The 19,319-nt window shown below is 45.1% G+C and overlaps 1 protein-coding gene across 1 annotated transcript in view; it reads left to right on the top strand.

The window, feature by feature from the left end:
- Nucleotides 1-3,070: 3,070 nt before the first annotated feature.
- Nucleotides 3,071-19,319, top strand: part of DDO (D-aspartate oxidase) — an 18,248-nt gene continuing 1,999 nt past the window's right edge. The window contains exons 1-4 of the mRNA XM_007450101.1: nt 3,071-3,155; nt 4,995-5,170; nt 9,509-9,617; nt 12,398-12,574. Coding sequence (XP_007450163.1) covers nt 4,999-5,170; nt 9,509-9,617; nt 12,398-12,574 — 458 coding nt within the window. The 5' untranslated portion in view covers nt 3,071-3,155; nt 4,995-4,998. The remainder of the gene's footprint in view (nt 3,156-4,994; nt 5,171-9,508; nt 9,618-12,397; nt 12,575-19,319) is intronic.

The raw sequence follows: 19,319 nt of genomic DNA, 5'->3' as shown, positions 1-19,319 counted from the left end.
TTACTGTGAAGCTAATGAAGCACAAACTTCAGACTCACTTCCCTCAGTTGCACGGGCTCTTGAGAAAGACCTTAGCAATTGGTTTATTTGGTTATAAATCTTGGTAAATTTTGTAAAAAAAATTTGCAAAAGTAAAGTCTATTCACTGCAATCAGTTAAGACCACTATCTCTTTCCACTCTGTTTTCCTTCTGTAAGATTTCCCCTCTATCAGATGACATCAAAGTGGTTACAGACATTTTGTTCTTTCATGATTTTGTGTATACACACACACACACACACACACACACACACACACAAAAGAGGGCTTAAACCTGTATAACTTTAGATTCCAAAAAAGCTGAATCTGCCCTCCTCCTGTCCCACTCCCTGAATCTCTGTTAATAGCTATGTTGTTAGGTATAAGTTCACATTAAAAATATACTCTCCGAACATATTCTCTTCTGAGGGGCTGACCTGTCCCCTTTTGATCACTCTTATCAAATACTTACCACATACTCAATACAAAGGGTTCATTCTGTAAAATGGCATTATGCAAAGGGGGTACATAAATTCTTGTGGTGGTAAAGAGGAATATTTTCTTATTTAAGATTGTGAATTCTGACTATGGAAACCAGTCTGTGGTTTCTCCCCACAACAGAGTGTCTGGGAGTTGTGGGTGTTCATGTCTTATCTGAATTTGCCAAGGGTCAGTAGTGGCTGCTCATTTTATCTCTGAAGCCCACACTGTACCAGTATATACTGACAGCTTCTTGTTCCCTAAGTAACTTCATCTTCATTCATTCTTTGCCTCTCCCTGTGCCCACCTACCCCATCAGGGACCAAACGTTAGAGATTTTCTTGGATGTACAGGTAAGTTTTTTTTTAAAAAAATTTATTTATTTGGCTGTGTAGGGTCTTAGTTGTGGCATGTGGGATCTTTTGTTGAGGTGTGCGGGCTCCAGAGCATGCAGGCTCAGTAGTTGTGGTGCGTGGGCTTAGTTGCCCCGTGGCATGTGGGATCTTAGTTCCATGACCAGGGATCAAACCTGCGTCCCCTGCATTGGAAGGTGGATTCTTAACCACTGGACCACCAGGGAAGTCCCTGTACAGGTAAGTCTTAAAAGTCTTATTTTATAAGGAAGAAAGTGTTCAATTATAGACTCTGCTCTACTTTTGTGTCCCAAGTCGGAGCTAAGCCAATGTATCACAGACTCGAATCTCCCTGAACTCACCCCTCCCATGCTTCCCTGCCCCAACCTGCAGCCATACACTGCTGAATCCCTGGTCCCATGAGCCTTGCTTCCTCAATAGCCTCTGAAGAGGCTATTCAAGTTCCATTGGCTTGAGGCCCTTGATGTACTGGCAAACTAACACACCAGCAAGGCTAACATGTCTCGAGCCATTGACGCCCATGGAGAGCAGAGCAGGAGGGGCGGTGGGCAGGGAGGGCCCCAACACACTGCACAGGTGAGGCTCTGGGGACCTCCAGAGCCCAAAGTAAAAAGTTCCTGAAAAATTGTTGGAGAGGGGTGTGAAGCTGAGCTCGCCTGCAGTCTCAGGGAGATCACATCAACTCCTGGACTTCAGCACCTTGGCAACCACAAGTCTGTTCTCTATGTCTGTGAGTCTATTTCTGTTTCTTAGATAAGTTCATTTGTGTCACATTTTAGATTCCACATATAAGTGGTATCATATGGTATTTGTCTTTCTCTTTCTGACTTACTTCACTTAGTATGATAATCTCTAGGACCATCCATGTTGCTGCAAATGGTGCTATTTCATTCTTTTTTATGGCTGAGTAATATTCCATTGTGTATATATACCACATCTTTATCCATTCATCCGTCGATGGGCATTTAGGTTGCTTCCATGACCTGGCTATTGTAAATAGTGCTGCTATGAATATGGGGGTGCATGCATCTTTTCAAATTATAGTTTTGTCTAGGTATATGCCCAGGAGTGGGATTGCTGAATCATATGGTAATTCTATTTTTAGTTTTCTGCGGAACCTCCATACCGTTCTCCATAGTGGCTGGACCAGTTTACATTCCCACCAACAGTGTAAAAGGGTTCTTCTTTTTCCATACCCTCTCCAGCATTTGTTATTTGTAGAAGGAATTTTACACATCTTAATTCAGCAGGTGCTCACAAAATTAGTTCATTTCCAATTTTCAAATGGGGAAACTGAAACTCAGAAGCAAGGTGACTTGTTCAAAGGAAAACAGACAGGTCTCCTGACACCAAAGTACATGCTTTAGTTAAGACTTTGAGCCTTGGAATCTAACACTCAGATGAAGCTTTGCTACTTAAGAGACTTTGGGCCTGTCCTTAGCCTTTTGGAGCCTCAATTTGCTCATCTATAGAGTGGGAATAATAATAATAGTACCTACCTCATAGGGTGACTGTGTTACATGGTACCATGAATGCACAGGGTTAATGTTAAATACATATTAGTTACAATATTATTATCATTATTCTGATACTTCAAACTGCTTCCCTATAAACAGACTCACTGACTGTAAAGTGTCTATCACACAGTGGACACTCAGCACATATTTGAATATGTGGGCTAAAGAATCATTTGATTCTTATCCTAGATTAATTCCTGAATCTGTTTTTCCAGCTGCAATCAGGTCATCATCTTAGTGATCAACAACATTATTCTGCCCTCACCCAACCCCACTCCCACCCCCATCAGCTGACTCAGCAGAGCCAGGCACCAGGAGAGGGCCGCTAACTCGGGACAGCCAAATGAGGAAAATGCGTCTGCTTCTGGATGGAACGTGCTGGAAGTTGGACAGGTTCACCCCTTATTTACCACGCTTACAAATCAGTTGGAGAAATCCCAGATTTGTGGCAAGACAGAGGATTTGTAAACCAGAAAGAGAAGCGAGGGCTGCCAAGCATGGACCGGCTTCCAGGGGATCAGCAGAACTGCAGCTCCACAGACAAGATGAGGTCAATCGCTCCTTTCTCCAGGGTAATAAGAGACAGAGACAGAGGCGTGTGGGCCAATGGAGATTAAGATTAGAGGGAATGTCCTTAATAAATCCCCCAATGGGAAGCAGTTTTGCTTTTTCTGTCTCTTAGGGCACTAGACCAACCACTCACTGGGAAAACAAGTTTTGGTGCCAGAGCCTTCTGTGGGTTCCGAGGCTGCCTTTTCAGAGACAGGTACTTGAATGCTCCTGCTTTCTGCTCAGGGGTGGTTCTGGACTACTCCATGAGTTTGGGGGGTGTGTCTAAGTGGGATCAGGTGACAGAGATTCACAGGTCACTGGACCAGAATGTACCCCCTTTGCTGGGTCACTTTTCTCTTCCCTGGTAGCTGGATATTCTCAGCCACAGGTTACTTTCCCTTTCAACTTAATTTATTCGAGCTATTTTGAGAAAGTTGCTGGGAAGGGGAGGCCTTGTGAAATAGGAAAGCCGGTAAGGGGATAGGTGTCTGCTTTCTACCTCTAGGGGCCACGCACAGGACTACGCTCCTCAAGCTTGCCCCCCATCCACTGGTCTGCTCCTTCCCTTCTCTTCCCTCTGCCCTGGCAATCCTGTTCCTTCTCAGCTAGCCTGCCCACTGGGGAGCAGTCAGATAAAATTATGGCTGAGGAAACTGTATACTGCTTGAGAAATGGAAATAACACACACTAAACCACTTTGGAAGACTTTACAATATCTCAGTGCCAGAGACCTTCAGAGATGGAAGTGAGCGCTGACTGCCTTTGCTGTACTCACAGTGGAGCGAACCACGCCACTCCCTCCTGAGAAAAGATGAATTTTACGTGCAGGTGGCCGTGTTTTGTACCACGTGACCTGATGCCCTGGCTATTGCTGACTGGACAAGGAAGGGCACCTGTGCAAAGGGCAGATTTATAGGCTCTGTCAGCCCAACAAGCTGGGCTGGGGCTAGAGCTTTGTTTAATAGGGATGGTGATGACCAGTTGGACTAATTGCATTTTCTCTCTCTGGAGTTTCTACCTGAGACCTATTAGGGGAAGTTAGCTGGAACCAGAAGTGGAAAGATAAGCAGGGAAGCATGGGGGGACACGGGAGCTGACAGTGGAGAGGGCTCAGTGGACTCCTGGTGCTCAGAGGTGAGGCGGTGGGAGAGTGTTGAACCCTCATCAACCCTCTGGTTTCCACCGTGGGTGCCGGTCTCAGGATGCCCAGCCCAGACCCCTGGATGTCTGTCTCCTGCATTTCCATATGGACTCTCAGAAGAAGCCCCCTTTACAAGACAACCTCAGTGCATCTCTGTTATTTACCACCCGCAGGATCTAATAAAGAATTCACCTGGCCTGGTTTACAGATGAGGGAGTGGAGGCGAGGAGACCATGGCTAGCTCCCCAGGTTACGGAATCAGAATTCGAGTCCACGAAGGAATCCAGGCTCCTTACCTGGAAAGCCTGCTGTCAGAGGATGGGGTTTCAGGACAGAGGTTTTTGTGAGAGGAGTGGGTTTCCAGTTAGAGTGAAGAGCAGGAGAGATGCTGAGTTCCGTTTTTCGGGCTTTGTGTCACATTGTTATAATTAAAAAGCAGTTTGTAAACAGTAACAGCTGAGTTCTAAATTGCCCCTGGGTCTGGGTCGTGCCCTCTCCGTGGCTGCTCCTCAGGAGGTTTCTGGGAGCAGATGCAGCAGCTCTGCTGCTCTTGTCCACCTCGCTTATTTCACCAACCTTCCCTAGGCCGTGTCCACAGGGAAAAGGGTTTAGGAATGAGTAGAAATCCACCCCCAAGGGCAGACTTACTCAGCTGTCCTTTGTTCTAAAGGCAACTCCAGGCAGGTTTGGGACTAATGTCTAAACTCCATGGAGACCTTGTTGTCCATACCCTGACATTTAATGGAAAGAGGGCTTACAGGGAGCTCTCTTTATCCCATGAGAAATGCCAGCAAGAAAGGTCGTATTTGGAGAGGCTGTGGACCTAAGGAAAGAACCTTCAGGGCCAAGCTTTGTACTGGACGGAATAACTCTTGAAACAAGGTTTGTAGCTCACACTGTGCCTCCTCACAGGCCCATGGGTACAGTACGGGTTGCAACTGTGGGAGCTGGTGTGATGGGACTCTCCACTGCTGTGTGCATTTCCAAACTGGTCCCGCGATGCTCCATTACAGTCATTTCAGAGCAGTTCACTCCCGAGACCACGAGTGACGTGGCAGCCGGAATGCTTATTCCTCCTGTTTATCCAGGTGAGAAAGAGATTTCTGCTCCTCTGTCAGATATGATGGATGTTAGATAGAATGGCATTGGTGGAATTCTGTTGACAAAGACAGCTGGATGTTCACATAAGTGTAATGTGCACTTTTGACATCTTGTTGGTTCATCTGTTAGGAAAGGCTCAGTTATGCAGCAAGACAGAAAGAACCTTCAAATCTAAGCAGCTTAAAAAGCAAAGGTTTATTTCTTGCTCATGCTGTATGTTGATTGAGCATCAGCAAGGGTTCTGTTCATCACTCAGGGGTCTAAGCTGATGAAGCAGCCAGAGCCTTGAATGTGGTCAGTACCTGTAGCTGGGGGATTGAGAGCTCTGAGGGGTCTTGCCTTAGCAATTAAAGGTTCATGGCCAGGAAGCAACATTCATCACTTCTGGTGACAGCTCATTGGCTAGTGCTAGTCACATGCTCCCACCCTTCAGAAGGAGGACAGGAAGTGCAATTCTATAAGGCTCCCAGAAGGTAGACAGCCAAGAGTATTTGGTAAACAGCACCAATGGCTACCACAGCTGGTAACTGGTAACTCTGTCTTTCTATTGATACCAGTAGTGACCATCAAGTCAGAAAATACTTGTAATGGGACTAACATTATCCTCGCTTCTAAGCCAGTTTAAAAACAATCAGTCAATATGTATTCAGGACTAAAAATGCATTGATTTTTAAAAATAATTAATTAATTAATTAGTTTATTTACTTTTGGCTGCGTTGGGTCTTCGTTGCTGTGCGCGGGCTTTCTGTAGTTGCCACCAGCGGGGGCTACTCTTCGTTGCATTGTGCAGGCTTCTCATTGCGGTGGCTTCTCTTGTTGTGGAGTACGGCCTCCAGGTGCCCAGGTTTCAGTAATTGTGGCACGTGGGCTCAGTAGTTGTGGGTCGAGGGCTCTAGAGTGCAGGCTCAGTAGTTGTGGCGCACGGGCTTAGTTGTTCCATGGCATGTGGGATCTTCCCAGACCAGGGCTTGAACCTGTGTCCCCTGCATTGGCAGGCGGATTCTTAACCACTGCACCACCAGGGAAATCCCAATGCATTGATTTTTAAAAACACTTTCATGCATCCTTTCCATTCTGTATTCTTCATACGAAATGGGAAGAGGAGGAAATAGCATTAAATAGGAAACAAAATCACTTTGCAGCTAATGAAGTTTATACTCAGTGTCTTCACTTCCTCATTTCCACTCTCCTTTCTCCCCTTTAATTTTAGTTTTTATTTTTGTATCAAAGTTATACATGAAAAAAAATAAAAATAAATAAAAAATAAAAAGTTATACATGGACATAGTTTAAGCAGTCAAATGATTATATTACAAAAATACAGCAATCTGGACTTTGAAAATTGCCCTGCCCATTTAATCTGGAAACTCATCTCTCTAGTTCAAGATACAATCTCTGAGTTACCCAATTGCCGATTCCTCCCTCCTGCCATCTCTGCCTTTCTGTCTGGAATTGCTGTTTTGCTGGGCTTCCTGGACGAGTCCTCCCATTGGCTCAGTTTTTTCCCCTTCCTATTTCTATCATTTTCTCTTTCTATTTTACTTTCTGGGAGATTTTCTCAATTTTTTCTTTTTGCCTTGCTGTTGGATTTATTATTTCTACCGTAGCATTTTTAATATTCCAAAGATCATTTTTATTCTCTGAATTTCCCTTTGTTATACTATTTGTGTTCTATGGTTGTAATATCTTATCTTTCTGAAGACACTAGTAATAGTTTTAAAAGTTTTTCCTCCCTGCATAGCTTCTGTTGTCTCCAAGTTGTTTTTTTTTTTATTTGATATGCTCCTTTTTCATGTTACAGGTTTTCCTTGGCCCTGTGGTCTGGCCATCTTTACCTGTCTGTTGACCTTTAAGAGCAGGATCCTAAACAGCTGATGGGAGTTTCTGGGTCCTTGCGTAGGGCTTGTTGCCTTGAGGCTCACTGGAGTGAGATGGGAGTGCTCTTTGGTTGGAGAACCTCTGATGTCATTATATTTAAGTCTTTCTTCTTGGGCAAGTCATGTTCCCCAGGGAAGAGGCTTCCAGTCCCCTGGCTGGGGTGGGTGAAGGCCTGGCTGGCAGCATTCTAGAAGGAGGGGGAGAAGAGGTCTGAGGTCTTAGCACGTGGTTTGCACGTGTTTCCCTAACGCTCTTGTTTTCACTAGGGTATTCCTGCCTTTGCCTGCACTTGGTGTTTTCCTAGTCCAGAGACACCCCCTGCTTCACCTAACAGAGGATAAACCCATTTTCTGCCAGGGTGGGGAGGGCAGTGGCCTCACTATTGCAGTCCAGGAACTTGGCTTTGTCAGCACCCGTGATGCTAGTGTACCTCTTGGGAGCTGCCTTGCAGGAAACAAGCACAGGAGCCTGGTGTGTTTGCAGAATGCTAGTTCACACTGGACACCTTTCTTGTGACCAGAGTCCTTGTGTCCATCTCCCAGGCATCCCCTTGTATGCATCAGGCCCAGGTGAATGGTGAGAAGGCTGCCTGATAGTCATGAAATCATCTTCAAATAAGGAGGCTCACCTGAGAGTTCATTCAGGCCACTGAGGCCCAGCTCACCCTTTGGCTGGGTGATTGGGGCCCCTGGATCAGGCTCTTTCTCTCTGGCACTGCTAGATAGACTTTGGTTTTCTCTCTGGGCTTCTTTCAGACCAGCCCCAGTGATGAAAATCTTCTGTGCCCGTAAATGTCAATACCATGTGGGGACCATACTGTCCCATAGGTTTGTTGTGAGGATTAAATGAGTTAATACATGTAAATCATTTAGAACAGTGCCTGGACATAGTAAGTGCTATGTCAGCACTTGCTATTGTTATTACCGCTACTCTGGCTACAGTTTTCTTTTACCAGCACTTGGACATGAACAGGCTTGCTTCACCCACTGTTGAATTGGAATTGTCTATTCTTTTGGGGTGACTTTTGCAGTGTGTGAATAGCAGTCACTATTTTGTTTTTTAAGGTTTGGAGTGGGAACAGGGGTGTGCATTTCAATACAGCCTCATACACTGCCTTAGATTGTTGAGGTATAATCCATATGAGGTCTAATTTAGTTCTTTGCAGTTTATTATTTATTTCCTCCTTATTTTTAAACCAGTAGACCCAGTCTGCAATTTTGGGAGTGTTGAGTTCACACGGGCATATGTTTAAAGACAACAGCACAGATCCACTACTAAAGAAATATTTACTGGCTCCTAAACAAGTGGATTGCTTTAAAACCTGCTACTGAAATGCCCTCATTCACCTGGAAGCAGGATGCCTCCAGGGGCTTTTCATCTCTACCGTGAGCTCTAGGGACATCTCTCCAAGCAAAGCTGACCCAGTATCCTCTCTGCTCAGTTCCCCCATCTCCTCTGTGTCTCCCCCTATAGCAGCCCCTCAGGATTACTGTTCTCCAGTCCCTGGCCTGACCCTGGACTCCCTCTCATGACCTTCCCACAGGGATCAGATGGCCAAATACTCCATCCACAGTTGGATTTGTCAGTGCTTCTGTGTCATGCTTGCTCTCTGTGCCTACACTGGACACTATTATTTTGGGGCTTGAACCTGACCTGTGTTTTCTCCCTGGCAGGCCTGGAACCCTTCCAGAGCTATGTCCAGATCCAATCTCTTGTACACAGGCAGGGATGCCTGGGGGATAGGGGGCACTGGTCCACAGGACTCTGACAGAGAGGTGTGGTCCCTGCACACCGCTGGTGACCCCAGGAATGCTACTCCAAGCTGGTCTATGATTCCATGGAATGGAGGGGGATGGAGGTAATGGCAGCCTTGGATGGGGCTGTAGGGAGCTCAGTTCCACAATGCAGGCCTTGTTTCCTTGTATCAGAAGGGTGAGCAACCTTGGCTTCCCACTGATGTTCAGTCTGTTCTTCGACCTGGTTGATCTGGGCCCCACAGGTCTCCCCTTATCTCCTGCCATGTTTTCAGCCCTCAGGAAAGAGGCCCTGGGTTCTTTCTCCTATCATCTCGACTGTGTGGCCAGCTGGATGCCTCAGCCAGACTGGCTAACTTGGCTCAGATTGGTTATGGACCTTTCAAGGACCTCTGGAATATGCCTAGTGCCAAAGGCCAATATGCCCTTTCCAGCTGGCCCATATGTTAGATTTTTCCCTCATTGGTTGATTTCCCCTCTGTTGATTAATAATTATATGAACTGACCCTGACAGCAAGTGTCAACATTCAACACTCTGGTGGCTGACAGATCCTCCGCCACAATGTGGTACTTTATCTAAATGTTCCTCCCTGCCACTTTAGTTTTTCCCAGTTTGTAGGAAGGAGCTTCTCTGAAGATAGTCATTGTCATTATTTTCCTTTCTGTCCTGCTTTGCTTTTCTCCACCATCACAGACACACCCATTCACAAGCAGAAGCAGTGGTTTAAAGAGACCTTTGATCACCTGTTTGCAATTGCCAATTCTGCAGAAGCTGAAGATGCTGGTGTTCTCCTGGTGTCTGGGTAAGAGAGGAAATCTGAAGTTATTTTAGAATTTAGAGTGATCTTAACAGACTTTAGAGTTCAACAGAAAATATTACTGAGTACCTGCTATGAGCAGAGTGCTGAACTAGATGTAGGAGGGTTTAGAAGAACATTTTTTTTTTTTTTTTGTGGTACGTGGGCCTCTCTGTTGTGGCCTCTCACGTTGCGGAGCACAGGCTCCGGACGCGCAGGCTCAGCGGCCATGGCTCACGGGCCCAGTCGCTCCACGGCATGTGGGATCTTCCTGACCAGGGCACGAACCCGTGTCTCCTGCATCAGCAGGCGGACTCCCAACCACTGTGCCACCAGGGAAGCCCCACCACTGCATCTTTTGTGCTGTTTAAAAAAAAAAATTTGTCCTGTCTCCTCTTTTGAGTTCAGGCTGTCTGCTGACATTTTCTGCTGGTGAACATACCTGCATCAGGCAGATTTCTACCCTATTCCTCTTGCTCTCCCTCACCATCACAAACACCAAACGATATTGATATCACTAATTTCTCAAAGTCCCTACCCAAAGGAGCAGCTTTACTTCTCTACCTTCTGAAGATGGATTGAAACTGTAACTGTCTCCAGAGCCAGTTGATAAGCCACATAGAAACATCGTTGTCATTGCTTTATGGTCACACTTTGTTTTTGTCCAAACCCAACACGACCCAGTCTAATTCACAAACATCAGCTCTCAGTAATTTTTGGAAACAGTTGTGTCCAAGATTCAAATGTCCTTTCAAGAGCAAGACTTTGCCACTATTGAGGATATTAAAAGGAATGTACTTTAAGCTATTCTAAAAAAGATTTATTTTCCTCTTATGAATGATTTTTATCCCACTTGCTTCCAAAAAGTATTTGAATCAGTCAAGTGAAGATAAGGGCACAAATGTCCTATGCACCTTGGCATAAGTATAAACTTTATTCATCTATTTATTCCTTCAAAACAATTTACTCAGCATTCACCAGTATCAGGTACTCTTCTAGGAATTAGGGAAATAGAAATGAGCAACTTAGTACATATTGCTTGGCATATAGTAGATGCTCAATAAATATGTGTTGAGTGACTTTTTAGGAAAGACAGACATGGTCCTGCCCTCATGTATCTTATGTTCTATAGGGAATGTCCTAAATCTAATGAGTTACATATGAGACATGAGTCAACAAGGGAAGAATACAAGGTGCTATGGAAGCATTTATCTGGAGAATAAACTTGCTCTGGTAAGTTATGAAAAGCCACTCAGAAAAAACGTGATGTTTCAGTGGAGACCATCCACATGAGTGTAGGTTAGTCTGCTGACCCTGTAGAGGTGAAGGGGACAGAGATAGGGTCCAGGGCAGAGGGGGCAGCATTCAGGTAGAAGCAATAGTACATGCATAGACCTGAATCTGGGGTGACTCTGGTGTGTTGGAGGGACTGAAAAACGTCTAGGGTAATGGAAAGCCACTGAGGGATTTACACAGTGAAGTAACTGATCATATTTGCATTTCAAAAACATTCTGTCTGCAGTGTGGAGAACAGATTTGTGGAAAGAGAGATGATGGTGGGATAGATTAGGTGTTGATAGTGGGCATAGAGAACAGATGGATTTGAGAAATGCTTATGAGGAGATTAGATGGGACTTGATAATTGATGGCATGTAGGGGGTGAGAGAGGAGAGAAGGTCAAGGATGATTCTCTGGTTTCTGGAGTTAGCACCTGGGGGGATGGGGAAAGGGGGCGGGAAAGAGCAGTGGGCATGGGGTAAATGTCTGAGACATGTGGATAGACTTCTCCAGTAGAGAGTAGGCAACATGGGTCTGGATCTGGTTTTGGAGCTCAGGAGAGAGAAGACAGGTGGAGATGTAGTCTTCTGAGTGTTTGGCCTATAGTATGATGGTGAAGACAGGGAAGAGGACAATCTAGCCCCGGGAGAGTGTGCAGCATGAGACAGCAAGAGGGCCTGTTGTAGAGGCCTGCAGCAAACAACATTTATACCTTCCACAGGAACCGTATAGAATGAATTACTTAGAATATAAATTCCAGTACATTAATTACCATAGCATTAGCAACCATGTATAGCACTCAAATGACTTCCCTTGCTACTTTAGAGCAGCCATGCTTTACAACATTTATTCCTATTGATGTAAAGAGCCCAATACTTATAAATCCAAACATATGCCTAGCAGCTATTGATAGCAAAGTTATAGGCTTCTTGTTAACAACTAATATCTTTCTAGCCTCATCAGCCCCAGCCATGACTGAACGATAACAGGGCTTCTCCTGAAAACTCCTGGCTTCTCTTATCAAGAACGTAACGTGATGATCTACAACTTAATTCATAATTTGCAGCCCTGCCTCCTGCACCACCACCGTTGCTTCTTCTAACTTAGATATTTTGTTCAGAATTGAGGCCAACCTTTAAACTTCTGATGGTTTGCTTATACTTTATGTAAAGCATTATGCAAAACAGAAAAATCTTTCCTAAAATGCATCATCATAAGTAAATAAAGAAAATCTGGGCAAGAGCTTTTTAGAAAAAGAGAGTTAAATTCAATCTTTAAAAGACACACAACTCTTTAAATGTCTTATTCCAATGCTGCACCCCCCACCCCCACCATGAACATTTTAAATATAGTTACTGAGTTATCTGAACCTGAGAGAACTGAAGAATAATTTCTTTCTCTGTATGGGTATAAGAAGTGTGTTTTAAAAATGCCTTACAGAATGTAACATGGAGTTCACTAGAAATTTCATAGAACTTCAGGAAATTTTTCCACTTAATGTGTTTGAGTTGGCAGATATTCCGGAGCATTCCTACTGAGGAAGTGCCATTCTGGGCTGATGTGGTGCTGGGATTTCGAAAGATGACTGAGGATGAGCTGAAGAAATTCCCCCAACATGTGTTCGGTCAGGCTTTTACTACACTCAAATGTGAAGGCCCTGCCTACCTCCCGTGGTTGGAGAAAAGGTCAGTTGAAGTGGCTCTTTGCTGCTTTCTTTGTCTGTCACATCCATAAATAACTTCATAGCTTCTCTGTGGTTCCTCAGAGCTCTTGTGCACTGTGTCTTGCTGTTCATTAATGGCTTTGTACAACATTCTGAAGACACTGTGTCACAAGGAGTGAGTCACACCCAAGTTAGTAACACGTCCATCTTCTGCTTCACTGTGCACCTTGATGCACGATTTGGTCCCTCTTTCCCCACCAGTAAGACCCCCTCGTTGAAACAGTGTCTTACTTTGCTCATCCGTAAAGTGAGATGTTTGGAGAATATGCTTCCACCTGTAAAATGATATGATTTACTCTAGTTCTTTCGAAAATCTTAGGTTTAGGGGGCTTCCCTGGTGGCGCAGTGGTTGAGAGTCCGCCTGCCGATGCAGGGGACACGGGTTCGTGCCCCGGTCCGGGAAGATCCCACATGCCGCGGAGCGGCTGGGCCCGTGAGCCATGGCCGCTGAGCCTGCGCGTCCGGAGCCTGTGCTCCGCAACGGGAGAGGCCACAACAGCGAGAGGCCCGCGTACCACCAAAAAAAAAAAGAAAAAAAGAAAATCTTAGGTTTATTATAAGTTATTTTTGAATTTTTTTCTCATTAGTGAAAAAGAAAATAACCCCATTATTTTATTTTGTTATGAGCAAGAACTTCAAAAGTGAGGGCTTATCTAAATTAGGTAATTGCTTCCTTACCAAGTTCAGCCCCAAATTTCATGAACTTGCATTTTGGCTTGGTTTTCAGGACTTTCTGTTTCCAGTTGGTTAGGAAACACATCAAGGGTATTTTTACTTAAGACACATCAATAAATCTCTCTTCAGTTTCATCTTGAAATTGCAAGCATGTTGAAGGTTGTGAAACTTTGGCCCTTTCAATCCCCAAGTCTGTATATTTGGTAGATGAATAGGAACAATGCAAATTATTGGGTAAAAGTTGGAAAAGTGACTTCAGATAAGCAGTGGCAGCAATGGCTTGGTCCCAGATGTAGGAGATAGGATAATTAATTGGAATAATTAATTAATTCCACAATTCTTTGTTGAACTTCTATGTATACCTAGCACTGTGCTAGAAGCTAGTCAAAAATGAAGGATAAAATATGATCCATTTTCTTAAGGAATTCATAGTCTATTTGGGGATGATGGTGTATATATGTGTGTGCACATTGATATACATGTTAATTAAAAATTACAGTAACACATGTGATGAGGGTTAAATACAAATTTATGAAGGTGGATTGGGAGTGCAGAGGAAGGAACCTAAGTCTATTAGGCACATGCTGGGAGCATCATGATATATTTTTGTAGCTTTATAAGTGCTCTTTTCACTTTTATCTCTTAGCAATTTATATGGACTTTTTTCTTCTTAAAGTGCCAGTTTTATAAAACCTACACTTTTGTGCCTTGTCACTGGCCCATAAACCCCTGTTTGTATGCTAAATTTAAACCACTGTATATCAGCTGATAAATGAACATTTGAGCCATCGTGTGATGGAGTTACCCATCAGCCAATATTCCAGTTTCAGGGCATCACCATCTTTTCTGAGTGGCAAGGTTGTGTGGTGTTGCATTTTTGTCTTTATATTATAAAAATGCCTGGAAAAGGAACATTGGAATTGCTAATGCTATTGATACGTAGTTGAGGTATCATATATCTTAATAAAATTCAGATAAGGGGAAATTATTAGGCAAGCCATAAGTGGCAGAGCTCTGCTGTAATTGTATGCATATTTATTTTGGGCCACCCTCAGCCAGTTTCACACGAGAACATATATTACCTGAACAATTTGTTCAAGTATCACCTTCTAGAAAACAGGCCCCTTATTTCCATAATAACCTTATTTTCGAGCCTAATCTCTAACTGTGGGATGAAGGCCTGGGAAAAGTCTTGATTTTCTCTCATTAGTTGGAAGCCTGCTGTCAGCGTTTTACTTTACTTAAAATAACCCTGAGCGAGTGGTACTTTGTGCCAGTGGGAGCCAACTCCCGAGTGCAACACCATCGGGCCTGATGACCAGCCAGCTGGATTCGTGCCTTGGAGCATGCTGCTTCCTGTCTGTTTTTAGGTGACAGAGTCAAGGATAAGAGGTCTGAGGGGCTGCTTTTGTCCCCATAGAGTCTCGGGGAGGACTTTTTAGGTCCATTTGTTTGATATACATGTCCACCATGACAGTGGGTGGGGACATGAGTGCCTCAGACAGACAGTACACACAGCCTGTTGCAGGGAAGCCACGAGGAGACCCTCGTCCTAGCTGTCCCACCCCTGGCCCGCCTCCTGCTTTGGTACCCGCTAGGTCCCTGATACTTCATGCTTCCTCTTAACCCCCAGTGAGGGGCCTGCACAGACAGTATGCAGGGGCCTCCTCTCTGTAAGATTGCTCAGCCCCCCTTCCCTCAGGCCCTGGCACCTGACCAGAAGGCCAATGTGGGGGAGGAAGAGGGTCACCCGTTCCCTTTACTCCTGAGGAAGGCTTTGTAGGGCTGGGACTCCTTTAAGCCTAAGGCAACCCTCTCAGGACAAGGACTTCAGGCCAGGTGGGAGGCCAGGCAGCATGGTGGTGAGAGCGTGGGACCCCTGGGGCTCCCTCTGTAGGCTGCCACCCACTTTCCACCACGGGATGACCCAGCTGGGGAGCCATACAATCCCTGCTTGTTCCTCACACCCAGGGTCTGTTATGTTGCCTCCTACGCCCCTTCTACACAATGTGAGTGTTCGGCCTGCAGCGTTCTGACTCAAAAACAGCCATTTCACTCAGCAAGCCACACAACAATGCCTTCAATTTAAGCTCTATCCTTCTGAAATAATATTAATTTCCAGGAAAGAAAAAAATTTTTTTAACCACAAATTAGATCGTTAGCATTTTTCAAAGAACAGAAGGAATCATCCGCTTCTCAAAAAAAAAAAAAAAAAGTATATCCAATAATACCCAGAACAAACAAATAAACGAAACCCCCTGACGGTTAATCAGCCACATGCAGATCATGTTTTATATCTTTGGCCAGTGGAGTTATATTCTGCTGCTTTGTTCTTGCCCTTCCAGGAAATGAATCACAGAGGCAATAAGTCAACTGAGCCTGTCTCTTCACCAGGCATCCTACCTAAATAAATCATCCTGGCTGGAGCAGGATGGTCCTGCCTTGGGAGACATTCAGAAAGCGGGATGCCCCATTTCGGTGCTGGGGGCCCTGTAACATTGGTGCATTGCCTTCTTTCCAGCAGGCCACACCTTATTCTGTGGCCCTGATAAGGGCCTGCACTGAGCACAGCACTAACCACACTGAGCTTCTGTCCCTGCACTTTCCTTCCCACTCATCTAATGAGTCCTCTCTGTTACTTTCCCCACAGGGTCCCAGACTCTTGTCTCCTATAACTTCTGTTCTCCTACTTGGCCTGACTCATAGCAGTGCCTATGCCATTCCCTCGACAGTTGGACAGAAATATGGGTTGTACATCAGGCATGTGACAGGTCATCCCTGCCTAACAAATGTCCAACTTGCAAAGTTCCCTTCCTGTGCACAGTAGACCCCTGCTCCCCCATGCCCAACACACCCCGTGCCCGCCAGAGCACAGCCTTCCTTTTCCAGGCCCCTAGAGAGTTCCTCCTACTCCCAGCATTGGCCCCTGGCCCTTAACCAGAGGAGCCAGGGGCAAAAGTTGGCCGTAGACACAGGTCTAATATGAACGCCCCACTTTCTCCCTGATTACACAAGGATGAGGCAGGAGAGCACCAGCTAGGAAAGTGGAAAATGATGGTGTTTATTATTTTTTCAATTTATTTATTTATTTATTTTTGGCTGTGTTGGGTCTTCGTTGCTGCACCTGGGCTTTCTCTAGTTGCGGTGAGTGGAGGCTACTCTTCGTTATGGTGTGCAGGCTTCTCATTGTGGTGGCTTCTCTTGCTGCAGAGCACGGGCTGTAGGCGCACAGTCTTCAGTAGTTGTGGCACGCGGGCTCAGTAGTTGTGGCTCGCGGGCTCTGGAGCACAGGCTCAGTAGTTGTGATGCACGGGCTTAGCTGCTCCGCAGCATGTGGGATCTTCTTGGACCAGGGCTCAAACCCATGTTCCCTGCATTGGCAGGCAGATTTTTAACCACTGCTCTACCAGGAAAGTCCTATTTTTTCTGAGGATGTCAACAAGGTTAGTAGGGAATAGATGGAGGCTGGCTGTGGTGCAATGGCCTTGGGGGCTTCCACTGGGGCTCCAATTGCTGCCCTAAGACAGTGGAAGAGGGGAACCCCACCTGCTGGACTGACTAAGGGTGCACGGCTACTCCCCTCCGGACCACTCTGCCCATAGAAACCCCAGGCCTCATCCACACCTCCTCCCCAAAGGGAACAGAAGCTGCTCTGTGACTGAACAGGGCTTAGACTGATTTATATAAGTTCGTGCAGTGGACAAGGCAGAGATGGATCTTCTGAGAAGTGGGAAACAGAATGCAGTTTATTTTATTAAAACATGCATTGCAGCAGAATGAGTGAGCAGTATGGTCATCAGATGAGGTTAAAATTGTCAGGTTAAAATTATATGGCGAGAGAGAGAGAGAGACAGAGATTTTAGTTGCTTTGTAAACCTAAAATGCATTTTAAAAATTCTAACTATGGTAAGATATTTTAAGTATAGCTACATTAAGTGTCACTAGGAATAAACAGTGGATTTTCCCCTTCAATCTATATGCATAGCATTATTTGCCAACTGAGATTTTCAGTTAGTTTTCTTCTTTTTCTCCTTTCCTTCAGACAAATGGACTAAAAATTGTTAATTTTCTGATTGCTGTTAATAAAGTACCCTGCTTCAGGTTTGAAGCAAGGATGCCAATGTGGTGCCACTCTCTGTCTTTTAGGGTTCTCTAGAGAAACAGAACCAATAGAAAAATATATATATAAAGAGATTTAATATAAGGAATTGGTTCACACAATTATGGAGGCTGACATGTCCTAGGATCTGCACAGTGAGTTGGCAAGCTGGAGACCTAGGAGAGCCAAGGCTGTAATTCCAGTCTGAAGGCTGGCAAACTTCAGACCCAGGAAGAGCGAATGTTTTAGTCTGAGTCTGAAGACAGGAAAAAGCTGATATCCCAGTTTGAAAGCAGTCTGGCAGGAGGAAGGTCAGCCTTTTTGTTCTGTTCAGGCCTTCAACCTGTTGGATGAGACCCACGTGAAGGAGGGCAATCTACTTTACTCAGTCTACCCATTTAAGTGTTCATTGCATCCAAAAATACCCTCACAGAAACACCCAGAAGAATGTTTGGCTAAATATCTGGGTACCCCATGGCCCAGTCAAGCCAAAACATAGAGTTAATCATCATATACCCAAACTAGGATTTCATATTGTCTTCAGTATTGGCCAACACTCATGTCAAGTCCACTAGGTATTGGGCATTGAGCTGGGTCATAGGTGTAGTGAGAAGCATAAGATGTAGTCTCTTGCCTTGAGAAATTTATAATTTATTGATATCAGTCCCCTAGAATTTTTTGTGCTCACGTCTTGTGAGACACTGTCATGCCTATTATTTCACTTGAACTTGAACTTCACTGCCATCTCTGAAGCAGGCAAGGGAGGTGTCATCCCCATAACACAGATGAGGAAACTGAGGGTCAGAGACGAGAGGTGAGTTGGCCAAGACCTCAAAGCTAAGCTAATGTGAGGCAACTGGGACCTAAACCCATGCTTTCCAATTCTACATCACCTCTCATTTGGAACTTACTTCATTCTGCCAAGTATTTACACTCTGTCTCCCAACTCCTTTGTCAATCCTGAGGAAGGGCACTTTGCCTCTAAGCAGTACCTTGCACACAGGCATTCAACCTGCACCCTGGTATAGAGAGCTGCCTATAGTCTTTTTCTCATATTACGTCTCATATATTCTACAAGTGATCTATGAATAAGATGATAGGACCTAGAGTTATTGTTTAATAGGTGCATAGTTTCATTTTGCAAGGTGAAAAAGTTCTGGAGTTGGATGATGATGGTGGTTGCACAACAATGTGAATGTATTAAACTTAATGCTATTGAACTGTACACTTAAAAATGGTCAAAATGGTGAATTTTGTGTTATGCGTATTCTACTACTATTAAAAAATAAGATTACAGAACTTGGATAAACCATTTCTTTTCATTCTTGATGTACTTGGTCCAAAAAATCATTAGCAACCACAACTGTTATTTAGTCCATCAGCTGCAAATATTTTGTGTTCCTCTTATGGTAGCATCCCTGTGGTAGACATAAGGAGGAGTGCATGTGAGCCCTGTCCCAACCATCTGGTTAGGGAGAACAGAGTAGTACACAGGAACATGCAAGAGTTAATTAACAACATGAGACAGAATGTCCAAGGCAGTAAATTTTTTTTTTTTTTTTGCGGTACACTGTTGTGGCCTCTCCCGTTGCGGAGCACAGGCTCTGGACGCGCAGGCTCAGCGGCCATGGGTCACGGGCCCAGCCGCTCCGCGGCACGTGGGATCCTCCTGGACCGGGGCACGAACCCGCGTCCCCTGCATCGGCAGGCGGACTCTCAACCACTGCACCACCAGGGAGGCCCCCAAGGCAGTAAATTTAAGTGCTAAATAAATGTCATGAACAAAAAGTGCTTGGGGGGCTTCCCTGGTGGCGCAGTGGTTGAGAATCCGCCTGCTAATGCAGGGGACACGGGTTCGAGCCCTGGTCTGGGAGGATCCCACATGCCGCGGAGCAACTGGGCCCGTGAGCCACAACTACTGAGCCTGCGCGTC

This window comes from Lipotes vexillifer, unplaced genomic scaffold (genome assembly GCF_000442215.2).
Source record: "Lipotes vexillifer unplaced genomic scaffold, Lipotes_vexillifer_v1.1 scaffold1238, whole genome shotgun sequence".
Lineage (NCBI taxonomy): Eukaryota > Metazoa > Chordata > Mammalia > Artiodactyla > Lipotidae > Lipotes > Lipotes vexillifer.
The sequence above is the reverse complement of the archived record's forward strand: the minus strand, read 5'-3'. Positions and strand labels throughout refer to the sequence as shown.